Consider the following 20,873-nt stretch of genomic DNA (forward strand, 5'->3'; position numbering starts at 1 on the left):
CAATGTGATCCTCCCTCATTCCTCTAAGATTCCAGAGCCATCAAATGCTCCACATGCATTAACCTTTTCATTCCCAGGATCATTGTCATGAACCTCTTTTGGACTCTCTTACAAATGAACAGTTCCAGATCATCAACTCTTTGCATAAAGTTCTTTCACTTCCTCCCTACATCATCTACATGTCAATTTGAATCACCACTCCCAGTCCCTGAACATTTCCTAAAGGAAAGAGCATCTCCATTTCCTTCTTCTAAAATGATTATAATTTTGTACACCTATTAAAACTTCTCTCAATCTTCTTTGGTCCGAAAGCCAAACCAGCTTCTCCAATTTAATTCTATAGCTAATATTGCTCATTCCACAAATTGTCCCAATAGGACTGAATTTCTGTGAATTGCTTTCATTGAGAATGACTTCTTTATTAGATCCAAATCCTGCATTTCTCCAGGTTAAAAGAAAATCATTCCAAGCAATACAATTTTAGCTGTTTGTAACGCTACAGGATAGTACTGTGAAAACATTAGACAGAGAACACTGACCACATTGTTGAAGACACCAAGAAAAAGCTGTCCAGGTTGGTTATAGTACATTCCACTGGTGCACAAAGATCAAATAGAACATTCAATGTTTAATGGAATTTGTTCTTAAAGGTGAAATCACTTAAATTAGAAAAATTCAGGATTTTATATGATTTACTTATGTGTACAAGATAATGAGAGGCATTGATTGTGTGGATATTCAGAGGTTTTTCCCCCAGGGGTAAAATGGCTAGCACAAGAAGGCACAGTTTTAAGGTGCTTGGAAGTAGGTTCAGAGGATATGTTTCTCCCCCCACACAGAGAATGGTGAGTGCGTGGAATGGGCTGCCGGCGGCGGTGGAAACCATAGGGTCTTTTAAGAGACTCTTGGATAGATACATGGAGTTTAGGAAAATAGAGGGCTATGGATAAGCCTAGGTAGTTCTAAGGTAAGGACATGTTCAGCGCAGCTTTGTGGTCCAAAGGGCCTGTATTGTACTTTAGGTTTTCTATGTTATATGTTCTACTTGAGAACCTCAACAATTGATATTTTATAAGTTGGGAAAATAAAGTACATCTCGAAGAACAGTTTAGCATCCAGCAGTCAGATGCCTTAAAACATACAAAACTGTTAACTTTCACCAAGGCAAAGGGGTTACCAGGTTTCCCAAAAGGAAGTGAAAGGTTGTTCACCCAGTTTGTAATCACACACATTCAACACATCTGAAAGGTTTCACTCCCAGATGAGTTCAATGCTTTTTATTCTTGCTTTGACCAACAAAATATGGAGGCAACTTCATGAACTCCCACAGCCTCCGATGACCCTGAGATTTCAGCCTCTGAGGCCAACGTGAGAGAATTCTTCAGAAAGGTGAACCAAAGGAAAGCATCTGACCCAGATGGGGTACCTGGCTAGATATTGAATATGTATGCTATTCAGCTGGCTGGAGTATTCACTTGTGTCTTTACTCTCTCACTTCGGCTGACTGAGGTACCCACCTGTTTCAAGCAGGCTTCAGTTGTACAGGTGCCAAAGAAGAATGTGCGAATCTGCCTGAATATCATCCATTAGATTCAGATTCAGATTCAGTTTATTGTCATTTAGAAACCACAAATGCACTGCAGTTAAAAAATGAGACAACGTTCCCCCAGAATGATATCACAAAAGCATATGACAAAACAGACTACACCAGAAAATCCATGTAATGTTTGGCAATCCACAATCCAGAGTCCGGAGAGGCTGCTGCATACTAATATCGCGCTACCGTCTAGCGCGTTCCCCGGAAAGGAGCTCCAAATCCACCAGACAAAAACAAGACCAAAAACTAAAGCTACAAGACCTGCACAAAACCACATAATTACAACTTACAGTTCCAACAGTGCAAACAATAGCATAATTGATAAAAAAAAGACTATGGGCAGAGTAAAAATTGTCCAAAGATGTTAAAGGACTGTAAGTTCAAAAGAAATCACCACAGTTTCCACAAGTCCCCAGGGTCCCGACAGACTCGCCATCCCACGCTGGCAGCAGAAGGGAATATCCCCGCTATGGACTTCCAAGGCGCCGCCCAACTCAGCCTCGCAGACGCTGCACACACCGAAAGTGACCTGAGTCCGTCGAACCTCTGAGCCGACGACTATCCCCTCCGGCACAGCTTCTCCAAGCACCATCCTCTGCCCAGCGTATTAAGACAGCCCCGCCAACGCGACCCCGAGGACTGGGGGCCTGTTCTTCCCAGCAGAGTCCCAGACCTCACAGCAGCAGCAACGAAGGAGGTATTCCTGGAATTTTCCGATGTTTCTCCGTGCTTCCATGTCTGTTTTCAATCGATTATGATTGCGCACCGCACCCCACTTCACAAATAACAGATAATCAGTTCCGGAGTGGCCGCTGTAAGCTGCGTCGCACCACCATCTTGGATCTTGGATCTTAGCACTTAAATTCACTGTGAAGTACTTTGAGAGTCTGGTCATGAAACACATCAACTTTTGTCTGAGTAGTGACTTAGATCTGCTCCAATTTGCCCATCGTCACAACAGGTCTACAGCAAATGCCCATTCATTGGCTTTTCACTCAATCCTGGAACATCTGGACAGTGAAGCAGCATACATCAGGATGCACTGCATTGACTGCAGCTCTGCATTCGATACTATCATCCTCTCAAAACTAATCAACAAATTCTACAACCCAGGCCTCAATGCCTTGTGCAAATGAATCATGTATTTCCTCACTTGCAGACTGTTGTCAGTTCGGATTGGCAACATTGCCACAATCACCATCAGCATAGGTGCACTACAGGCTATGTGTTTAGTTCCCTGTAAAACTCACTTTGTACTTATGAGTGCAAGACTAAATACAGCTCTAATGCCATATTTAAGTTTGCTGATGATACCACTGTAGTTGGCCAAATCAAAGGTAGTGACAATCAGCATATACTGTAAGATGGAGACTGAAAATCTGGCTGAACGTTCCTACAACAACAACAACCTCTCATTCAATGTCAGCAAAACCAAAGAGCTAATTATTGACTACAGGAAGAGGAAACTAGAAGTCCATGAGCCAGTCCTCATCAGGGGATCAGAGGCAGACAGGGTCAGCAACTTTAAATTCCTCAGTGTTATAATTTCAGAGGATGTTTCCTGGGTCCAGCACGCAAGAGCTATTACAGTAAAGGCATGGCAGTGCCTCTACTTTCTAGAAGTTTGTGCAGATTCATCATGTCATCTAAAACTTTGACAAACTTCTACAGATATGCACGGGAGAGTATAATGACTGGTTACATCACAGCTTGGTCTGGGAACACCAATGTCCTTGAATGGAAAAGCCTACTAAAAAGTAGTAGATACAACCCAGTCCATCACAGGTAAAGCCCTTCCCAGCATTGAGCACATTTACAAGAAGCTCTGTTGCAGGAAAGCAACATCCATTCAGGGCCCCCACCAACCTGACCATGCGCACTTCTCACTGCTAACATCAGGGAGGTGGTACAGGATTCTCAAGTCCCACACCATTAGGTTCAAGAATAGTTATTAACCCTCAACCATCAGGCTCTTGAACCAGAGAGGATAACTACACTTACAATGAACTCACTTTTTGGATTCATGTTCCCAATATTTATTATTATTACTACTACATCCTTCCCCCGTTCTTTGTATTTGCAGTTTGTTGTCTTTTGTACTTTGATTGTTTGCCTGTATTTCATTGATTCGATTGTATTTCTTTGTATTTACTGTGAATGCCCGCAAAAAATGAATCTTAGGGTGGTTTATGGTGATGTATACAATACTGGGCCAAAGTCTTAGGCACATACATCTAGCTAGGGTGCTTACAACCTACACAGTACTGTCGTAAATTTATGTATTGCACTGTCCTGCTACCACAAGAACAAATTTCATTACATATGTGAGTGATGCTAAACTTGATTCTGATATGGGTATCTATTGTGGACTGAGAATGGGAAGCAGGCAGGGAGAGGGGAATCATGGTTGGGAAAAGGGAAAGGGAAGGGAGTGCACGAGAAGCATCAGAGAGCCATTCTGTAATGACCAATTAACCAACTGTTTAGAATCAAATAACCTTGCCTGTTGTCTCAGGGCTGGAAGTCTCTGCAACCACACCACCCTTCTCCCACCCCTGGCACTCCTTCTCTGCCACATATCCTACACCATTCCTGTGGCACCCCACCCTTGCCATTCTGAACATCCTTTGCTCCCACCTGATTTACAAACTCGCTCTCTGCTCTACGATGACAAATACAGTACTGTGCAAAAGTCTATGTACAGTATGTGCCCAAGACTTCTGCATAGCACTGTATGTACTTTGAACTGTACTCAAAGCTGATGTTTTGAAAATGCACTAAAATTTTGGCCTGCAAATATGGAAAGGATTGGAAATTAGCACAATGTTTTTTTGTAAAGAAAATATTCTTTCAAGCCAAATTTATCACAAAAGAATAAAGTGATCAATAAAACCTTGCAAGAAACAATTTTCCTTAAAAAGGGTAAATGTATTTCAATTGATAAACCTGAATTAACTGCTATTGTCTCCTAAGATTTTGCATAAGGATTAGTGTTTTAACAAATGGTATATAGAAGCAGCCAGGAACATGCAAATTGGCAGAGCCAAGACCATCACAATAAAGCTGCTTTTTACTGTGAAAAGTGCAGATTGCTGAGGACTTCCAGTTACTTTGCAAGAAATTTCTGGGTGGAGTTGATAAACAGTCCTCTGTATTTTCTCTTTTGGAAGCTGGCACATCTGTGATGCAATGTCTAATATCAATATTTTTGCTGTGTAATGGAGGTAGTATTTATTTCCAACGTAAGAGGCAGTTCCTCCTTAAAGAAGAAATTAACTGAGAACTTGCATGCCAAATGTTTAGTACATTTAATAGAATATTAAGCACAGGCACTGATGGGATGGGAGCCTGTAGGCTGTATAAAACCCAATGAGAAACTTAATACTAGGTCTTGCAAACCTATCCCAAATGGAACTGTGTCGAAAGGATAAAAATACCCATAATGAATCATTAATTGGCAATGCCATCTACAAGTAGTAGGAGCAGGAATAGACCATTCAGCCTGTTGAGCCTGTTCTGGGATTCAATAGGTCCACCAGTGTTTTTCTATCTCAAACATTTCATGGCCTTATCCCCATATCACTTAACTCTTTAAAAATGCTCTCTGATTGCAATCAACATGAGTCTCCATGGGGTAGGGAATACCAAGCGTTTCAGTGGCCTACCCTCAACCAAGGTTGAAGGTATCCCTGCCTTATCATCCTTGTTGAGCCCTTTAAGAATTTTGTACCCTTTAAAGCGATCAGCTCTCATTCTCATTTTAAGAAAATACAGCTCAGTTCTCCTTAATATTTCTTTATATAGTCCGTGAGCCAGTAGGGTTGGTCGGTACCATATGAGGGGAATTATGCTCATAGCGATTTTTGGCAAGGTATACATCTCTAGAGTTAGAAAATATGTGATAGCATTGCACCAGTGGTAGCTTTATTACTTCAAGTAATGACTTTTTGTATATATTCCATATTAACATCAGTACAGCAGAAAATGTTACCCCCACCCCAAAGAAAGGTAAAAAACCTCATTCGGAGAGATTTCTGGAGTTTTATCAATGTCATGATATTTTCCATATTGTTGTACCAAATAAAAAACAACCTTAAGCTTTTGTCATAGCATATAGAATTACAGTACAATAATTCAAATGGTGGATGTATGGTTCTCACAGTCTGCCAGTCTACATGTCAGTACACCTGAGGCCATTTGCAACACACATACATCTTGGGAGTGAACATTTTTGGATAGTTAAAGACCAGTAGATCTAGGACAGCATCGGGTATTGGCTGGCTTTCCATCCAGTGCACCATCAACTGTTCAGCTTTCTCTTCTCTCTCCATCTTCCATTCCCTGCCAACAAGGCTTGGCACTTGTGGGTTCTTCTCCAAACACCAGCCTGGTAGTTGGGTCACTGTGCATGTTTTGTTAAGCAGTCCTTGCATGTTGGGAGCTGATTTTCGATGTCACCTTTTTTGGCATAGAAAAGGTGTAACTGAACTCATTGACTTTGGTGGTCGATGCTTTTCGGGCATACAGGAGACATGTAAATGCCTCCAGTTTGTCCATTTCTGGGAAGAGGTCTCATTCCTGACACAACTTTAAGAACATGTCCTGTTACCCTGTTGCTGGTCAGAAGTTTTAGGGCACTTGTCTTCCCTTTGCCTGCAAAAGCGCTTACAGTGTCACATCCTGTATATGTATGCAACCCGATGAGAGCCCTACAAACCTCGATGCCAACAGTGGCAGCAACCTTCCTGATGTCTACAAGCCTTGTATGGGTTCTAGTGCCACACTTCTGGAACAATGGGGTCTCAATCTTGTCACAAAATGCTAAAGACATGATAAAGACATCTGTGTCTTCTGAGCAGATCACTACAGATTGGTATCCCTCTCTTGTGGCATGGGTAGCAGGGAGAAGTAGGCGGCCATCTGCTTCTTCTTGTTGACAATGAACAGCTGACACCTCACTGTCTTGAGCTGTGATTCTGTAACATTTGCCATTCACTGTTGCATACAGAATCTTCTCCTGTAGCTTTGCTCTATACTCCGCCTTCCTCCATTCATGGACTATGAAGGTAACATACAAAGTTACCACCGCTGCAATGCCATCACATATTTTCTAGCACTGGGGGTGTATACCCTGTCAAAAATCACTAAGTATTATTCCCCCCAGATGGTACCAGTGCCCCAAATTTGGGGTCCTGACTCACAAACTAATATAGCAGACCTATGATCCCAGAAACAAGACTGGTTTAACTTCATAGTCCTTTTATTCCAGGGTAATTGTCTTCAAAACAAAGCATAGGTGAGATCATCTAAATTGTCCACAATATTTCTAGGCCCTATACAAATGCAATATGCTCTCCTTTTTGCACATGTAGATTTCAGTGACATGGACTAATCAGCAAGGTCTTTTTGACTACGATTCCCAAATATCTCACCATTTCACCCCCATTTTGCCACATTTACACACCATTCGTCCCACTGTTGCAGACTAAATTAGCTTTTCTACATCCCTTGAAGTTTCTTTGCATACTCATTTTAAGTAAGTACAATCAGGAAACTTGGATATATCCTATTTAGTCTTCAGAGCCAAATGAATGATTATGCACAGTGACCAGACAGGGGCCAAACACACATCCCTGTGGTACCTCAATGATCAGGGCCCTTCTAACCTGAGAAGGACACACTGAGCTCTATGCTCAATCCTCACTGACATACAAGTCCAATTCCATGTGACTGAACCTTGTTAACTGACCTTCTGTACAATACATTACCAAATACCTTCTGAAAATCTAAAAAACATTTAATTAATCTAAATGCAATAAAATAACTTCATACAGTGGATGCTTGGCTAGTTTAAAAATCATAAATTAAAATAGGAACACCAAAATTATTGAGTTCCACCATTGATGGGGCAGCTTGCTTTACATATATCTACTTAGAGTGAGAGGGGGCTTAAACTGAAATATACAAGACCCTAAGGATTCCAGAAACTGACTGTAGAGAGGATACTGTGCTCAGTACTCCAAGTACTACAGGAAGGATGTGGAAACTATAGAAAGGGTGCAGAAGAGATTTACAAGGATGGTGCCTGGTTTGGGGAGCATGCCTTACAAGAATAGGTTGAGTGAACTTGGCCTCTTCTCCTCGGAGCGATGGAAGTGACCTGATTGAGGTGTGTAAGATGATGAGAGGCATTGATCATGTGGATAGTCAGAGGCTATTTCCCAGGGCTGAAATGGCAAACATGAGAAGGCACAGTTTTAAGGTGCTTGGAAGTAGGTACAGAGGAGATGTCAGGGGTAAGTTGTGTTTTTTTTAAAAACGCAGAAAGTGATGAGTGCGTGGAATGGCCTGCTGGTGGTAGTGGTGGAGGCGGATATGATAGGGTCTTTTAAGAGACTCCTGGATGGGTACATGGAGCTTAGAAAAATAGAGGGCTCTGGGTAACCCTAGGTAATTTCTAAAATAAGTACATGTTCGGCATGGCATCATGGGCCGAAGGGCCATATTGTGCTGTAGGTTTTCTGTTTCTGTTTCTCTATGAGTTATGGTTACCATCAGATCAGCCAAGATCCAATTGAAGCAATCACACAGATTCAAGAGACAAAGTGGACTATTCCTGCTCCCAATTTGCATGCAACTAATTGAAAGCTGCTTAACCTACATTTAAAGTGTTCATTTTTAGCATTACTGAACTCAAAAACATATCAATATTGTGTTGCTGTTATAGAATAAAACCTGCTTATCCATAAGTCTATTTGCAGAATGTTGTAATATGACAAAGTCCGCAATAGGTCTACGGTGACAACTAACACCTCCCTATGTCCACGTGCCAATACAAATAAAGGCAGTTTCTTGCATGATGTAATCTTAAGTAAATTTGCAGCAACCAATAGCTTATCTAATGATAAAGCCAAATGTTAAAGAAAGACTTCATTACTTGAATAGGTGTATATACACAATAATAGAAAACATTAAGCTGAAGAATCACATTTGCTCAGCCATAAAATTGCAACTCCCACCAGTAGCTTAATAGCAAGTTTTCTCTGGGAGCATTGCAAATTGTGTTACATCTAGGAGTGTTGTTGGCAATTCTAGCACCACATTGGGGAAAAAGACTGCTTGGAACTAATAAATGGAAACGCAGACTTTCATTTCACAGCAATTCAATGATTACATCAATAATTTGAGTACGAAAGCAACTGTAAAGAGTCACAGGCAACATAACCACTATTGACAACTGAATGTGGCACTGCTGTGAGATAATCACAATGTTTTAATGCCAAGTGAATATGACATGAAGTTCAGTGGGAAGGTGACACGTTAGCAGGTGGCTTCTTATTGATTTTAAAACTCTATGCCCATAATATAATGCTGTAATATGTACAAGTCAACAAACACTCTTCTGTCCAATATACTTAACCAATTACAACCAAAAGGTCACCCTCCCTCGTCCCTAACAGTGTGAGCAGCCTGCCATTCTAAGTGAACTTGGATATTAAGTACCATTGGGCAACATCAAAGGGCACTGTTTTCTTTACATTCATAGAGAGATACAGCATGGACATGGGCCTTTTGGCCCACTGAATCTGCACCAATCATCAGGAACCCACTTACAATAATCCTCAGGTTAATCCCACTTTTTTAAAAAATTCTCCCCACATTCTCTTCAATTTCTACGAGTCACCTATACTCTGGAAGCAATTGACAATGACCAATTAACTTACGGATATGATGAAATTATCTGGATGGCATGCAAAAACAATTTTTTCACCATACCCAACTATGTAGTACACCGTGGCACAGTAGTTATTAGCACAATTGCTTTACAGTGCTAGTGATCACCGATCAGGGTTTAATTTCCATCCCTGATTGTAAAAAGTTGCATGTTCTCCCCCAAGACCCTGTGGGTTTCTTCTGGGAGCTCTGGCTTTTTCCCACATTCCAAAGATGTATAGGTTAGGATTTGAGAGTTGTGGGCATGCTACATTGACGCTAGAAGCATGGCGATACTTGCTGGCTGTAATCCTGGGACTGTGTTGATCGCTGATGCAGAACGATGCATTTCACTATATATTTCAATATGCATGTATCAAATAGAGCTAATCTTTAAACCTTTGTGACAACAACCATTTTACAAACATCTTTGGGTTGTGGCAGGTAACTGGAGCACCTGGAGGAAACCATACTCTGTAGCCCTTATGGAATTTCTATACATTGGCACACTTAAAACAGGAATTGCTGGATAGCAATCAAGGGAGTTCATTTTCTTTCCCCTCTCCTGCATCCACTTTGATTAATATTACAACACCACTCTTGCTGACCATGTTAAAAAAAAGTGAATGAAACTTTCTATTATACGATAGATCCACGATGCTGCATTACAAAAACAGCCTGGGCCTCCCAACATGCCTGGTGTTCCTCGATTTTTCAACTGAGGTTAATGGCAAGATCAGAATTCGTGTTGACTCAGCCCTACCTCACTTAGGTAATATAACTCCATGAAATGTTACCATAGGTAGGTTGCCTGTGTCAACCTGTGTATATCCACTGAGCCACTGGTGCAAAAATTACCAATAATATTCAACATCATTGTTTCCCATGTCACAAAAGCCATACTATGTAGGCTTGATTATTATATTTCCTAATAATATCTATCATACAAGAGTACAATGATGAGATCCCAGTCTTTTAAATGGAACTCAATAACATAATGTAACAGTAGCCAAATGGTGTGTGACATGTCAATGCATATTTAATATTTATGGCTTGAAATATCTGTCAAATGTTCACTCTTATTAATTGTGGCTCCACTAAAACCTGCTGCTTTGTGCAGTGCTCCATCTCCCTTGTTAACTTCCCTTGACAGAGGGAATGGAAAGGCAGTTACAAATAAAATCTCTATGTAATCTTAATATATGTAAAATATTCGCACCCTGGAAACAATTTAAAAAATAAAGCACGTCCGTAACTACAGAGGAATGAACAAAAGAGTGGATGGTAATCTTGGGAGAATCTTGTACACATAGAACATCCAAGAACAGTAGAAACATGTTGAGCCTTAAACACAATGACATGGCGAGCCATGATAGGGAAAGTTTTGGCCTACTGGATTGAAATTGTACACAAGTATCTGATAGAATAAAATCTAGAACCTGTCACAATTCAGGCTGTAAAAAAAAAGTTCAATTTGAGGTGTGGAAAGCCAAAATTCTTCTGCGTCTGTGTAACTTGTGCGCATGCGTGCATGTACAGTGCCATGCAAAAACTTGGGCACCCTGGTCAAAATTTCTGTTACTGTGAATAGCTAAGCGAGTAAAAGATCATCTGATTTACAAAAGGCATAAAGTTAAAGATAACACATTTCTTGAATATTTTAAGCAAGATTACTTTTTTTAAATTTCCATCTTTCACAGTTTCAAAATAACAAAAAAGTAAAAGGGCCCAAAGCAAAAGTTTGGGCGCCCTGCATGGTCAGTACTTAGTAAAAACCCCCTTTGGCAAGTATCACAGCTTGTACGTACAACACGCTGGAGGAACTCAGCAGGTCAGCCAGCATTCGTGGAAACGAGCAGTCAACGTTTCAGGCCGAGACCCTTTGTCAGTCCTGACGAAGGGTCTCGGCCTGAAAAGTTGACTGCTCATTTCTACGGATGCTGCCCAACCTGCTGAGTTCCTCCAGCATGTTGTACGTGTTGCTTTGACCACAGCATCTGCAGTGTACTTTGTGATCACAGCTTGTAAACACTTTCTGTAACCAGCTAAGAGTCTTTCAATTCTTGCTTGGGGGATTTTCACCCATTCTTCCTTGCAAAGGACTTCTAGTTCTGTGAGATTCTTGGGCTGTCTTGCATGCACTGCTCTTTTGAGGTTGATCCACAGACTTTAGATGATGCTTAGGTCCGGGGGCTGTGAGGGCCATGGCAAAACCTTCAGCTTGCGCCTCTTGAGGTAGTCCATTGTGGATTTTGAGGTGTGTTTAGGATCCTGTTGTAGAAGCCATTCTCTTTTCACCTTCAGCTTTTTTATTTTTACAGACGGTGTGAGGTTTGCTTCCAGAATTTGCTGATATTTAATTGAATTCATTCTTCCCTCTATCAGTGAAATGACCCTGGCTGCAACACAAGCCCAAAGCATGATCAATCCACCCCCGTGCTTTACAGTTGGAGAGGTGCTCTTTTCATGAAATTCTGCACCCTTTTTCTCCAAACGTACCTTAGCTCACTGTGTCCAAAAAGTTCTATTTTAACTTCATCAGTCCACAGGAATTTTGTGGTGAGGACTCAGGAAAGGTTTCTTTTGATGACTCTTCAATGAAGGTCATATTTGTGCAGGTGTCGCTGCGCAGTAGAACAATGCACCACCACTCCAGAGTCTGCTATATCTTCCTGAAGGTCTTTTGCAGTCAAACGGGGGTTTTGATTTACCTTTCTAGCAATCCCACGAGCAGTTCTCTCGGAAAGTTTTCTTGGTCTTCCAGACCTCAACTGTTCCTGTTAAATGCCATTTCTTAATTACATTACGAACTGAGGAAATGGCTACCTGAAAACGCTTTGCTGTCTTCTTATAGCCTTCTCCTGCTTTGTGGGCATCATTTATTTTAATTTTCAGAGTCCGAGGCAGCTGCTTAGAGGAACCCACGGCTGCTGATTATTGGGGCAAGGTTTGAGGAGTCAGGGTATTTATAAAGCTTTGATATTTGCATCACCTGGCCTTTCCTAACGATGACTGTGAACAAGCCATAGCCCTAACAAGCTAATTAAGGTCTGAGGCCTTGGTAAAAGTTATCTGAGAGCTCAAATATTTTGGGTGCCCAAACTTTTGCATGGTGCTCCTTTCCTTTTGTTCCCACTCTAAAATTGTACAAAACAAAAATAAAATACTAATCTTGCTTAAAATGTTGAAAAGAATGTTTCATCTTTATCTTTAAGACTTTTGGAAATCAGTTCATCTTCTACTCGTTTAACTATTCACAGTAACAGAAATTTTGATCAGGGGTGCCCAAACATTTGCGTGCATGCATGTGTGTGTATTAATTAATAAATCTGTTTATTATGTATAAAGGAATACAACTTCCCACAACAGATTTAAACAAAAACATATATGCCACCAAACAAGAACCCAAATTTCCTGTAACAGGAACCTCAAATATCATGTTGTCGTGATATATGAACAAATCAACTTGCAGCTACGAGAAGCACCAGAGAAAACAGAATTTACAAGTTTCATTAATGGTATCACCAGTTCAGGTTAACATGTAAAATAGGCTTGCAAACTACAAACTACAGATCAATTAACTTGCAAATTATTTACAGCTTGCAAATTAAAATTAGGATGTTAGTTCAAAACAAGCTTACACAATACCTTTGAAGCTTCAATTCTCATTTGAGTGAAAGAAAAGCATCATTTACCAGCTGCTGCTTTTAATCTGGTGTAACAATCTTATTTCCACAGTAGTTTATCAAAATCAATACAATAAATTGCGAACAAGAGTGCTTGGTAGTTCTTTAGCAGAATAAGGTCAAGGATGATGGAGCACGTGGTTCCCTTCAGTGATACTAGGTTCTATAGGAACTCAGCTCAACCTTACCTGAATCGCTGCAAATCCTAGAGCAGCTGTAATAACATACATCATGATTTCTTGCAGCTTCTTCACCACCAGAACTTTACATCCCTGTTAAATAAAATTAACATTATGTCTTAAAAAAATCTCACTACTTGGCATTTTTGCACTTTTTTTAAACCATAAGTCCTCCTATCTTATTAAAAATAGCAGTACTTATCACCTTTTAGCCAACCCCAGTACATATATGGCAAGGATCACTAAATAATGAATCAGAAACCTCAATTTATTTCAAAGATTATTTGTCACCTATACATCAAAACATACAGTGAAATGCAATGTTTGCATTAACAATCAACACAATCCAAGGATTGTGCTTGCGGCAGCCTGCATTACCATGCCTCCTGTGCCAATATAGCGTGCCCACAACTAACCATAACCACATTTCTGGAGCACTCAAGAGGAAACCCATGCGGTTACAGAGAGAGTGAATAAAACCCTTTAAAGATAGTGATGGGAATTGGTGATCACTGGTGCTATAAAGCATTGTCACCCCCATTCACCGCCCCATCACCCTACCCACGCAACACACACAAAATGCTGGTGGAACACAGCGGGCCAGACAGCATCTATAAGGAGAAGTACTGTCAACGTTTCAGGCCGAGACCCTTTGTCAGGACTAACCGAAAGGAAAGATAGTAAGGGGGGGGGGGGGGGGAAAGTAGTGGGGGGGAGGGGGAAGTAGTGCGGGGGGGGGGGGGGGGGAGGAAGAATGCAAAATGATAGGAGAAGACCGGAGGGGGTGGGATGAAGCTAAGAGCTGGAAAGGTGATTGGCGAAAGTGATACCGAGCTGGAGAAAGGAAAGGATCATGGGACAGCAGGCCTCGGGAGAAAGAAAGAAGGGGGGGGAGCACCAGAGGGAGATGGAGAACAGGCAAACAACTAAAAATGTCAGGGATGGGGCAAGAAGGGGAGGAGGGGCATTAACAGAAGTTAGAGAAGTCAATGTTCATGCCATCAGGTTGGAGGCTACTCAGCCGGTATATAAGGTGTTGTTACTCCAACCTGAGTTTGGATTCATTTTGACAGTAGAAGAGGCCATGGATAGACACATCAGAATGGGACGTAGAATTAAAATGTGTGGCCACTGGGAGATCCGGGTTTCTCTGGCGGACCGCCACTGGGAGATCCTGCTTTCTCTGGCAGACCAGGTGTGTTGTTTGAATTTCCAGCATCTGCAGATTTCCTCGTGTTTACCCTACACACACCCTCCATTCTTTTGTTCTCAAGATTAGTAGAAGCATTACACTGAGCTGAAGAAGAACAACAATCAAGTTTTGCTTAATATTAAATCACTTCCCTAGGGCAAAGTCTGGCACATGGAGTCAGATTACAATTTATAATTGAAGCCAGTGAAAGGCAGGAAAAACTCGAGGGAAAATCAGCATGGGACTGTATTAGAGGGAAGCAAATTCTATTTTTTCTTAGCAATTGATGGCACATCAAAATATACATGTGTTTTAAGAATCTCCAGAGGCAATATATTACAATTCAATGAAACTGCACGCATCTTGTTTGACCCCATTGTTATTTTAGTATAGGATTCTGATGAGCAGAGATGGGGGAAGTAGAGGGAAATGACAGCTATAGGCTATAACTGGAGAATTGAAAGCATCCACACAGAGGTTGCTGAGCAGGCCTGGCAATAGTCGCATGGAGTTAAATGATGACCTTGGATTGTTCCTCCAAACAAATTTCCAACATTAAGGAAAAAAGTTGTGGATGAAACCATGTTGAATTTCACACCAACTCATCAGCTATAACTAATTAGAATCAAGTTTAATATCAATGAATACATTGTGAAATGTGTTGCTTAGTGGCATCATTATGTGCTATACTATTAAAAATACCATAGATAATAAATTAAATAAGTAGTGCAAAAAGAGAGCAAAAATAGTGGGGTGGTGTTCATGAAATCAGCCACGGACAGTCCTAAGCCTGGCTGTGAAAGAGTCGGGCAATAGGGCTAGCAACCCCATCCTATAAAAACAGAGTACGGAAATGCCAACAGAAGCTCGAAAGACCTTATCCTTAGAATAGGAAGGATCTTTGCCAGGAAGACATACAAAGTCATATGGTGAAAGTGAAATCCACAGGGCTGATCAACCTTTGGTCGAGGATAGCGGACTGTGGTAAGCTGGTGTTGGTTGCCTATGCCCCAATAGGGGTGATAGGACTTGTGTTCATGGGTTGGTTCACCGTCCATTCTGAAATCTGGTGGCAGAGGGGTAGAAGCTACTCTGAAAATGTTGACAATGCATTATCAGTAAAATTAAACCTTTTTCTTGATTTTAAAAGACCATTAAACAATCTGTGAAAAAATTTCTCTAGCTCAGATATTACTAACATTAAAACATAGTATTTTAACACCATATAGTCCAAAATATAAGCTTTATTAAATATAAGACCATTCGTGGATGGTGGGGAACATACAGGATCTATTACTCTTCACTAGTTACCCCAAGAGGATCGGAGTATGCCTTTAATCATACATTTCAGATTCAAAAGAATACACAATTTCAGAAATGGACATTAAACTGATTTTCCTGGTTAGGAAACTGGACAGGACAGGAGGAGAACATACAAAACAAAAAAAAAGTACTGAAAGACACATGACAGACTTGGGTTTAAAAGACTGAAAGCATCAATGTAAAGGATTTCATTAACACAGGAGCTTCTGCAAATACTGTAAATCTTGAGCAATATGCACAAAATGCTAAAGGAACTCAACACCTCAAGCAGCATCTACGGAAGGGAGTAAAAGTCAACATTTTGAGCAGAGATCCTTCACCAGGACATACAGCTACAAAGAGCTGTTAATTAAGTTCAAAGGTGCAGATACAAAGGTGTAATATACAGCAAAAATGACTTTACACTTACAAATTAAAATGTTGTTAATAAATAACCCATTACTATAAAACAAAAACAACCCACTTCCATTTAAAAGGTGATTTATGGAACTGTTTACCACTGAAAAGAGACAAAACTTTTGAATTAGCTTTCCATCACAAACAAAACTTTTGGCTGAGTGTAGAAAAGATTCACAAGGATGGCGTCAGGACTTTAGGGACTGAGCTACAGAGAGAGGTTGGACAGGCTAGGACTTTATTCCTTTGAGCATAGCAGATTGAGGGGTGATCTTATAGAGGTGTATAAAATCATGAGGAACATAGATACAGCGAATGCATTCAGCCCCCCGCCCATAGTTGGCGAATCAAAAACTAGAGGCAAAGGCTTAAGGTGAGAAGCAAAAGATTTACTAGTAAATGATGGGGTAATTATTTACTTTTAAACACAAAGGGTAGTATGTGTGTGGAATGTGTTGCCAATGAATTGGTTGAGGCAATTACAATAATAACTTCTAAAGACAGTTGGACGTTGCCTGGAAAGGTTTAATAGGTTACAGGCCAAATGGGATGTCCTGGTCTAGAACATCAAACACAGAAGAGTGTGGCACAGGAACAGGACCTTTGGCTCAAAATGTTGTGCCAAACCAGCTTAAAAAGTAAATCAAAAACCCCAAAAATAAACCCTCCTACCTACAAAATGTCCATATCTCGCCATCTTCCTCACATTCATGTGCCCATCTAAACACCTCTTAAAAGCCTCTATTGTATTTGCCTCTACCACCATACCAGGCAGCACATTCCTGGCTTTCACTGCTCTGAGTAAAAAAAAACTTACCCTCCACATTCACTTTGAACCTACCCCCTCTCGCTTTCAATCCATGCCCTCTGGTATTAGACATCCCTACCCTGGGAAAAAGATACTCTGTCTATGTCTCTCATAATCTTATAACCCTCTATCAAATCTCCCCTTAGCCTCTGCCACTGCAAAGAAAACAACTCAAATTTGTCCAGCCTCTCATGATAGCACATGCCCTCTAAAACAAGCAGCATCCTAGTAAACCTCTTCTGCACCCTCTCCAACTTTCCTATAGTGGAGCGATCAGAACTGTAAGCAATATTCTAGATGTGGCCTAACCAGAGTGCTGTACATGACTCCATGACTAACAGAATTTTCTTATGTGATACCTATCATTTTTTCCATAGTCTTACCTCAGAATACAGGTCTGAAGGACGGTTCATGCTTCCTGTGCAGTTGCTGATGCCTGATTTACAGCAGCTAATCGGCACACTATTATTCTTGGTTTGTTTGAACCACTGTGTATCTTCCCAATCAGAGTAATTATGGATACCACAACAGCGCAGCTTTCAAAAGAAAATACATAAGTTAGTTCAAGTTTGCAGAGATGGAACTCATTTACTATGGTTGAGATACCTGTATCACTAAACGTTAAAGGAATGGAAATAACCAGACACCTTTTTTTTATAAATACTTTGGCTTGCTAGCACAATCACCAGCACAACATGTAATAGCATTTCTTTTGCAACACACACAAAATGCTGGTGGAACGCAGCAGGCCAGGCAGCATCTATAGGAAGAAGCACTGTCAACGTTTCGGGCCGAGACCCTTCGTCAGGACCAACTGAAAGGAAAGGTAGTAAGAGATTTGAAAGTTCTACCAGCATTCTGTGTGTGTTGCTTGGATTTCCAGCATCTGCAGATTTCCTCGTGATAGCATTTCTTTTAGTAGTTTGCCTGGTCCTTCAGGCACTGAATCATCAAAGATAAAAGTCAGAAAACTGCAGATGCTGGATATGTAAAATTTAAACAGAAAATGCTGCAAATACTCAAAATGGGAAGAAAGTATTAACACTTGAGGTCAAAAACACCTACCCCCTTATTAGTTCTTTGGCTTGAATTTTTTAACTGTGACAAATTAGTGAATTACCTCCCCCCAATACCCTTACCACCCCACTCTGCCCCACTTGCCTTTAGCAACCACCAAATAGTGAGTAAACTGTACCATAGATGTTCCTCTCCTTAATTCAGGAAGTAGTAAACTGGTTGCATCTCAAGTATTGCCACTGCAGATAATACTGCAGTGTGGAAAACAAGGTCTTCCTTAGATACTCTTACCTTAAATTTATGTCATTTAATCTAAGCAGAATGATTAACAGGCATATGGAATTATTGAAATGTAGCTGCTGAAGCATACGTCTTGATCATGTGCAAATGGCAAAGACAAGACAGATAAATGTAAATTATTTAGCTAATCTCACCTGTCTCTGTACATAATCAATTGCACGGCTGGCAGCATCCGGGTATGTTCCATTGTATTCATTATACACTTTCTGAATACTATTATCAACCTCATCCTCCACCTATGCAGAATGAAACAAGATTCAGAAGTGGCCAAATAATTTTATGCTTTTTTGAGAATAGATGCTAGTTTTAATTTTTTTTTGTGCACACTACAGCTAGGAAACATTTGGAGGTACAACCAATGAAGGCATTTCCCTTACACCAGGTTCCTCTGCTTCTTTTAAAGCAACAGGAATAAACAGAAAGTTAACTAGTTACACCCAGAGCTTGTCAGGTATGAATTATGCAAAAGAATTTGAATCTTTAAATACGATGGTGTGTAGACAGTATCATGTCCATACACAAGGATGGTACAATACAGTCACATAATAACATCACCAAGAGTTCAGCATGAGATTACAACTATAATATTAACCATGCTAATTTTTGGCAGGAAATAAGTAATTCTATTCAATAAGGAATTTTATTATCTCAAATTAATCCTGGCTTGTTCTGGAATAAATTAGAGATCGACTCATTTGCATGCAAAATACCATAAATGTTAGCAATTATTTATTGATTTCAATCATCTGTAACAACAGATTCAGCTGGCATGGAATAAGCAAAATAGTCTTAAGTTTTACCATAGAAAGCTAAATCTTGAAGAGGCAACATAAGCCATACATCTATTTAGTTTAATAGTCATACAATTAGTTATTCAACATTCGAAAGGACCATGCAGGTTCAGTGGTTGTGAGGGAGAGGGGAGGATTTAACTATATAGTGACATGATGAAAATATACAACTGGTCTCCATTATTCTAACAAATTAATGACTTGAATTTTCACATCTAGCCACCTTCATTGTTTTCCTACAATGACATCTCAAGGTGCAGAATCATACAATTTGTAATGTGGGTTATAATACTTCTGATATTTCATATCGGAAGATTGCGCACGAAGACTTTGTCCTTACATGAGGAAACTCGGGAGCAAGGCTCCATTCTACCTTGCCCCTCATAATGATCTTGTCTTTTAGGAAAAGGACTGGCTTTCAAAGTTTTTACATCACTAGTTAAGTCAATATCTAACCCAACACAGGAAAAGTGCTCCCTACAATTGAGCACATCTACAAGGAGCACTGCCACATGAAAGCAGTACCCATCAAGGACCCTACCATCCATTTTGTTTTCTCACTGCTGATATCAGGAAGGAGGTCTCAGACCACCAGGCTGAGGAACAGATATTACCCTTCAACCATCATGCTCCTGAACCAGCTTGGGTAACTTCACTTACCTCAACTCTGAACTGATTCCATAACCTATGGACTCACTTTCAAGTACTCTACAACTCATGTTCTAAGTATTGTTGTGTAATGCCCTGGTTCATATTTTTACTGTTATACTGTATGTATTTCATTTTGGCAGTTCTGTAAGAGCTGCTCATTTTCAGCTTGCTCCATTTTGGTTTATTTGGGCTACAGTTGAAGATAAGGGATGACATGGAATGTGCACCGTCCAATTAGTGGGGGCTTTTCTTGGTGAGGGACAATAAGGTTGGTTGGGGTTTTTTTGTGTTGTTCGGTGGCAGGTGAAGAGGGAAGATGCTGGGGAGAACTGGTCGTAGCATACGACCCAGTGGGAGACCTGTTTGCTCAAGATGGATTGTCAGCAACATTCGGAAGGTGGCATGGGCATTCACACTGAAGAGGGCCCAGCTCATGCATAACAGAGAAGTTCAAGATGAGCTCCAATTTGTGCATAGTTGACTATTTAATTAGAATGTGCCCTTTCCTTTTTGTTATTGACTCTTTAGTTAAGATTTATAAATATAATTCCTTTAACCGTATGCAGTGTACTGTCTGTTATTTCATGGCACCAATTTGTAACAGGGTAGGAAATTACACAGCATCCACACAGACTGGGCTTTGGGGTGGGACAGTACCTCAATCTCATTAGTTTGGTGGGGCTGGAGGTTGCCTTACCTAGACTTATGTAGCTAAGGAAACCAGGGTGTTTCATTGTGAGGTATGTATGCATGTTGTTTTTGTATTTGCAGTTTGCCCTCTTTTGCACATTGGCTGTTTGTCAGTTTTTGTGTGTAGTTTTTCATTGATTCTAATGTATTTCTTTGTTCTACTGTGAATGCCTACAAGGAAATGAATCTCAGGTCAGGGTGACATACACGTACTTTGATAATAAATTTACTTTGAACTTTGAATGCCAACTTGATTTTGTGTTGTGATTGCTACAAAGCTGCTCTGTCAATCACACTTTGAAGCCAAGCATCTAAGTTTGTCTAAACACATGCTTAGAAACTAACTCCAAGACATGAGCAATTGATCGTCTAACTTCTTTTTTGTCCATTCTTTGGAGCTCAACTATCAGTTAAATAGGTGAGAGGAAATGGAAATGAAATCCAAGGTGCTGACTGATCACAACACTGACATTTAGAGACTATTAATGCTGTCAAAATATTGCCGTTTTAATTCTCACGTAACATTAAAA

At 40.4% G+C, this 20,873-nt stretch overlaps 1 protein-coding gene across 1 annotated transcript in view; it reads right to left on the minus strand.

The window, feature by feature from the left end:
- The window catches only part of LOC140714353 (tetraspanin-3-like), a 69,257-nt gene that overhangs the window by 13,365 nt on the left and 35,019 nt on the right, over positions 1-20,873 (minus strand). Inside the window, exons 4-6 of the mRNA XM_073025537.1 lie at positions 18,346-18,447; positions 17,278-17,430; positions 13,185-13,268 (exon numbers count right to left, since the gene is read on the minus strand). Of these exons, the coding sequence (XP_072881638.1) occupies positions 13,185-13,268; positions 17,278-17,430; positions 18,346-18,447 (339 nt within the window). The remainder of the gene's footprint in view (positions 1-13,184; positions 13,269-17,277; positions 17,431-18,345; positions 18,448-20,873) is intronic.

Source organism: Hemitrygon akajei, chromosome 21, assembly GCF_048418815.1.
Source record: "Hemitrygon akajei chromosome 21, sHemAka1.3, whole genome shotgun sequence".
Lineage (NCBI taxonomy): Eukaryota > Metazoa > Chordata > Chondrichthyes > Myliobatiformes > Dasyatidae > Hemitrygon > Hemitrygon akajei.